The sequence below is a fragment of the Exophiala dermatitidis genome (assembly GCF_000230625.1).
Source record: "Exophiala dermatitidis NIH/UT8656 unplaced genomic scaffold supercont1.4, whole genome shotgun sequence".
Classification (NCBI taxonomy): domain Eukaryota; kingdom Fungi; phylum Ascomycota; class Eurotiomycetes; order Chaetothyriales; family Herpotrichiellaceae; genus Exophiala; species Exophiala dermatitidis.
This window is the reverse complement of record NW_008751649.1, coordinates 220,373-226,520: the sequence shown is the minus strand read 5'-3', so window position 1 is coordinate 226,520 and position 6,148 is coordinate 220,373. Positions and strand designations below refer to the sequence as shown.

General features: G+C 45.0%; 1 protein-coding gene across 3 annotated transcripts; it reads right to left on the bottom strand.

Moving 5' to 3' along the window:
• Positions 1-2,107: 2,107 nt before the first annotated feature.
• Positions 2,108-5,563, bottom strand: HMPREF1120_04429. Of its 3 annotated transcripts, none has more exons than XM_009158560.1 (4): positions 5,151-5,563; positions 4,935-4,981; positions 3,675-4,837; positions 2,108-3,623 (listed from the first exon to the last, which is right to left on the bottom strand). In XM_009158560.1, exons 3-4 carry the CDS (start codon positions 3,834-3,836, stop codon positions 3,030-3,032), a joined length of 756 nt encoding a protein of 251 aa, XP_009156808.1. In that variant the 5' UTR covers positions 3,837-4,837; positions 4,935-4,981; positions 5,151-5,563; the 3' UTR covers positions 2,108-3,029. The 3 variants fall into 3 exon arrangements, with proteins under 3 accessions (XP_009156808.1, XP_009156807.1, XP_009156806.1); XM_009158559.1 differs by having other exon boundaries at positions 4,941-4,981; XM_009158558.1 differs by having other exon boundaries at positions 3,675-5,563.
• Between the last annotated feature and the right edge of the window lie 585 nt (positions 5,564-6,148).

Below are 6,148 nucleotides of genomic sequence, written 5' to 3'. Positions count from 1 at the left end.
TTCCGAGACTATATTTTATATCTTAGTATATAAGATTTTACTATATTAAGATATTATCTTCGAGATAGAAAGTTACTAGAGCGATACGTTCGCGGCTCGTTAAAGGATATTTATTAATAACTTTCTTTATATCTAATTATCTTTTAATATAAATTAGTTAAACTTATATCGCGTTATTATTCCGATAATTTTTATATCTTAGGAGCTTTTCGAGCTCTATTCCGCTAATATCTTAAAATAAATCTAACGATAGATACTACTATCTAGATAAGAATCTAGATACGTTCGTCTAGTCTATAGATAAGAGGGTAATTCTCGATAGGCCGTCTATAGATATCGAAGCGAAGATTTCGGGAGTTCTATAGTATCGTAGATAGTCGGTAAGGGCCGCTATAGTTCTTTTTAGATTTCTAAAATAATTCTCTTCTAGAAGTCTATATATTTCTTATAAATTAGCTTCTTCTATAAAGATATCGATTTCTAATACTACTATTATTAGAATTAAGAGAGTATTTATATAGTATTTAGTATAAAAGAGCTTTCGAATATAGTTTACGAAATACGAGTAAAAAATAAGTAGAAGATAATATACGATAGAAGAAAGATAAATAATCTCGAGAAGAATATATTCTTTATAGAAGCTTTTATCTCGGCTAGCGAGAGCGCTTTATAACTAGCTCTCGATATTCGAAGCCGTCCCTAGCTAAATAGTACTCTATCCCTTAAGAGACCTTACTATATATCTTTCTTTAATCGATCTATTATTTTCTATCGTCTACGATAGTACGAGTAGATCTAGATAAATCTAGATAACTATTTAGTCTCTACTAGTATAGTTTAGATAGAATTCTAATAAAGAGTTTATTCTAACAATAATATTTCTTTCTCTATCGACGTATTAAGCTCTTTAGCGATATTATCGTTTATAGTATCTAGATTAATTGAATATAATCGAGAACGTCGAGGTAGCCGTCGCTATTATATCTTATATACGTTACTAGCTATTATTCGTAGCTAAAGGTATCTAAGAGTAGCGAGACTAAAATTTTTAAAGAAGAAGAAGTTACTATTTACTACTATAATTTACCTTTCTCGATAAGAAATTTTTATTACCTTTCGTCGTTCGAAGAATATAACTCTCGAAAGTCTTCGCTACGAAATTAGAAGAAGTTCGTCGAGCGTAAAAGATAGACTTTCGAGCTAGAAATTTTCCTTATCGATTAGTTTCGCTAGATATTGAGGCGGTTTCGTTTACCTTTAATCGGCTTCGTATAGAAGAGTATCGGTCTTCTCGGCGATCGACTACGCTCCTCTTCTTCTCGAGAGAGCGTAGAAGTTCTTACGGACTCTAGTTTAAGGTAGAGAACTATCTCGTCGCCGCTACTAAATATAATTTTACGGAGGACTTGTTCTATTTTAACGGGGCCTAGGGCCTCGTTAGACTATATACAGTTAGGTGACTAAAGTTCACGCGTCAAAGGTTAAAATTTAGACTCTAAATAACTTCTTTAATAGTTCGAATTAGAATCTAAAATTTAGTCTACCTATAGAAAATATATATAGCTATTAGTAGTTCTAAATTATATAGTCTAACTAGCTAAATTAAGTAAGTTATTAAAGTTTAAAAATTAGGAATTTTAAAACTATATTCTAGTACTAAATAACTACTAATTAACTTAGAATATTAGATAATTCTTATATCTACTATATAATAATACTAATTCTCTTATTATATAGATAATATCTAAAGTAGTTATAGTATAAATATTCTAAGATAATTTAATTTTTAAAAATTATCTAAAATCCGGACTTTTTCTTAATTTATACCTTACTAGCTTATTATAATTAGTTATAATACTTAGTACTAGTAGATTACTAGAAGCTCTCTAGTATATTAAAATTTCAGCCTTATAGCTAGTAGCGTTAGTAAGTAATTAGTAAATTAAGATTTCGAAGACCCGCTAATGCGTGGACTTCGGGCATAGTACTGTACTTTCTAGGGGTTGTACGATAGCGTACGACGCTAGTCGAGACCGAAAGACGGTCCTCGACGTCTTTACAATGCTTGGCACGTAGGGTGCCGATTTTGTCACATCATCAAGAAATGCGGGGAGCAGGCGCTTACCTACCATACTGCCCCCAGGTAGTAGGTACAGTAGCAGCTTTGCAGGCTGCGCAGCCCGTTAATAAGCCAGGCTCGAGGTGACCGGCATTAATTATAATCCCCATGCATACGCCCGAGTTCGTCCGTGCCAGGATAAATTTGGCACCACAGCCTGAGAATCACTGTCGGTAGAGCAATGAAGACAAACACGCCCTACAAACGACGCCTGGGATTTCGAGATGATTCCATCAGATTGGTGTCCTGGATGCGGACCTCTGCTGTGACTCGATCAACTGCAGCAGGCGCCTTACAGTTGACCGCTGCCTGTGATCACGTTGTTCCCTAACTCGGGTACTGATCGCAAGGCCGATGCCCTCGGCCTTTGTTCTATCCTGATGAATATTGTAGCCCAACAGGGCGATACCGTGGCCTACTGCCTAGCCACCCATCGTCGAATGTGCTTCCGCATGTGGTTCACAGTGTTATTCTCTCGCTCTAGTAACGGCCGTGAGACTGCTCCACTTCGTATGCTCTGCCCAGGTAAATCTCTGAGCTGACCTCGACGACCTGCGGCTTCTGGACAGCCCCCTGTCAGGCATGGGGTTCCGCGCACATGATGGACAAAAACACCTTGTGCAAGGCCGGCAAGGTACCCGTACATCTCGGCCCCAAACCAAAAGAAACATCATACATGCTGCCGTAAATGCATTGAAGTGAAGATTGCAATATCAACCGTAACGGGCGTCAACAATGCCGCCTGACAAAAGGAATTCGTGCGTATCTGTAATCAGCCCACCGGCGCGTTAGACGTGGTGGTGGACATGGAGCATATTACCAGTGTGCATCAATGGTAGCCACCGAAATCCAAAGCCTCCCCTCAAATTGAGATACATGGAACTGATGGAACTGATGTAAAGGTATGTGGCTATAGCCGTACGTCTCTTGGTTCGCCAGGTATGGCATCTTCACCCATTGATCTGGCTTTTCCCGCATAGACATCCCCCGACCTCTGTGCTTTAGTGGCATCCTCCTTCAAGGTCGGTGAAGGCACATCCATAACCCCTTGTGACCACGTTCCAGAAAGTCTTCTGTATGATCTCATGTTGACCTTGGGATATGTCTCCGTTCGGGAGGGCACGTTCCATGCTATGCTCTCGTCGGAGTTGACAGATTCTGGCATCGAGACACTCCTTCGGTGGAAAGTGTCACGGATGAAGGTGTCGAAGCTTGGCAAGGTGCACGGTTGGGTACCTGGCACGGGCTGAGCAGGCTCCAGAGGCAGATGAGGACCTTGACAGCTTGTTCCAGTTCCTCGTCCGTTTTCGGGTGGTCTGTTTCTCGGAGACGAGGCGGAGCCTGCCTCAGAGGCATCATCTTCTGAATCGTCGGCGTGATGACCCTTCCGACCCACCACCATGTGGTGGTAATGAAGCCGACATGCTAGCTCGGACTTGTCGAGGTGATGGGCAATGTGCTTGTAGGGGAGCTTCTGGTTCCGACTCCGAAAAAGGTAAGATTCCTGTAAACTTGGTCAGCAGCCGCACGAAGAGATGTGCGAGTGACAATAGACCTCTTCGTCCGTCCAGCACCGTATCAGCTTTCCTTGTCGGAACTTGTCCCTTCTTGACGAGTTCAAGCTCTTTTGGACCCGTTGACACTGCGATGAAGACCGCGAGGGAGGCAGACGAGGAGGTGATAGCATGATCGGCGATGTTAATGCGAGTGAAAACATATGTCAATAAGGAAGGAGATGATCGTGCAGAGTGAATCTGGCTCAGGACAGGATGACGACCTTAAATCTGAAGTTGCAATGGTTCCGAACCGCGAGAGCTTGCGACAACATATGAGCGTACTCTCAGAATGTCGTTTCGTCTCCTGTGCCTGAAATATCATAAAACCATAAAGTGCTACCATAGCAGGTGCTATTGTAGCCCCGGACTGCTATGCCTTGTCGAACCGCGAAGGCAGTTTTAATTCTGGCTCTGCTAGAGCTCGACCTGCTGCAGGCCTTGCCGTGCCCAAACTATCGGCATGGCCCGTGGCTTTCTGGACGACCTAGGATGTCCCGGGCCCCGCAAGAGGATGAATAGCCGCTGATACGGCTGCGTGTGGCTTGCATTAGAGGTTAAGGGTGTCTACATCGCAGTGCGGCATGTCGGATATTGGCCATGCGAAGACAAGGAAGAGAGTCAGCGCTCAAGGCTTACTCCGTGGCCGACTGCTCGAGCCGACTGCAACCACCCGAAGACACCATCCCGGATCGGCACCCAACATTGTACTCGTCGTGGATGTTGGGGTTCTATCCAGCAAGGATTAATCTTTAAATACCTGTGCGAACTGAATTGCCAGTTTCGTTCCCATTGACCTGCAGGATATCTGGTCAACGTCCCCACTGGGACCTCGCTTTGAAGACGAGGGCATTGTAGACTCGAAGCCATCGGCAATCCCCACCAGCGTATCGACAGCTGGCAATAAATATCCTCCAAGGTGAAAGGTTAGGCCATAGATCCGTCTTGGAACTAGCTGCGGCGTGCTTTAGGGCTTGTATGGCCGAGATATGACTGGACAGGAGGTGGTTCGACAAGCGCCGAAGGCTGTGGGCGGCTAAATTCACCTGGAAAAGCCACAGAACGACGACCGAAAAACATGGGGTGCACATCCCGGCAGAAATAGAGTCTGGGACTTCGGAAACGAGTAATGGTGCCGCCAGTCGATCAGAATAGTCGACTCGTGCTGGTCAACAGTGGAGGTCAGTCCAGGGCTGGCCCTAATAGCTGGCCATCCACGAGCATCATCACAGTATGTCGACGCAACAGTTTGGTCACCTTACTCTTACCGGCAATAGGACGCAGAGGTGCGCTCGATGCTAAAAGGCTTCTTATGCAGTGCCATCAGTCATCAGTTCCTACCAGTTTAGCGCCCAAAGGTTGTGATTGAGGAGATCGTCATCCGATTCGAGCGTTCTCCTTTGTTTCTCGTAGAAAGTGGAAGAATCGATCGCGAGAGTGGCCGCCATCTCCTGACTTCATGCTGCGATGGAACATACTGTTGTGGCAAGGCCTTCAAGGGCTATAGATGGACAAAAGGCATGGTTTGTGGCGGGTGAAGACGTGTTGAGACGGGATCGTGTTCTGTTAGCAACGTCCCTAGAGTCTCTAGATGATGGCCACCTAGTACGGGGTCAAGCGAACCGAGGAGTGCCCATTGCGGCAGAGAGAATCCCAGTCGAGGCAGCGTCTCGTCTGGTGCTGCGACCAGTTCCACTTTTCGGGTCAAGTTCAGTTGAACGAGTCGAGTTCGAAGTCAAGTTCAATTTGGTGGCTGCTTGAGCCAAGACTGAGACGGGCTGGGAAAGCAATTCGCGAAACGGACTGCGGCGAGTGACTGCGACAAGTCGCGCTTCATCATCAGATGCTTCGCAGTTCAGGCAGCACGATTCAAGGGCTGCCTATATTTCGCACCACGACATCCTTATTTCGCACCACCACTAAACTACTTCAAGTAATTTTTTTGCGCAACGCTAGCCGCTTTTGCTTTGTCCTTATAGCGCCGTATATCACGTAATTTCAATATATACTCTGTAATTATTCATACGCCTATTATCGTACGCCTACAGCGCCTATAACACCTATAACGCCTACCACTGTACGCCTATCGCTTAATAGGTGGTAGTAGGCGCACAGTGATAGGTGTGCAGTTACAGGCGGTGTAGGCTTTTAGGGGTTGTAGGCGTTGCGGGCGTTGCGGGCGTTGCAGGCGCTGTAGGCGTGCGATAATAGGGGTGAGTGGTTATGGGCATTATACAACGACGCCGGGGGTATCTTTCGTTAGTGCGCTCTCGCTAGACTTTCCCGAATTGGCCGCCAGCTTAGTCAGGCTCAGTAAAATGACAGTACAGTACCTGTTGCGACAACAACTGCCACACTAAAGCGCAAGAAATGTGTAATACGCTAGTACCAACTGGGAAAGATGAGAAATGATTACGCGCTACTCTACTTATGTACTAGTGTGACACTAACGAAAGATTGCCCAGAGGTGTTGTAG

Excerpts from the sequence above, each read along its gene's own strand:
- HMPREF1120_04429 (XM_009158558.1), bottom strand. The coding sequence starts at position 3,836 with ATGTTTTCACTCGCATTAACATCGCCGATCATGCTATCACCTCCTCGT. Across the intron at positions 3,624-3,674 it reads GGTGCTGGACGGACGAAGAG|GAATCTTACCTTTTTCGGAG; the intron begins GTCTATTGTCAC and ends CCAAGTTTACAG.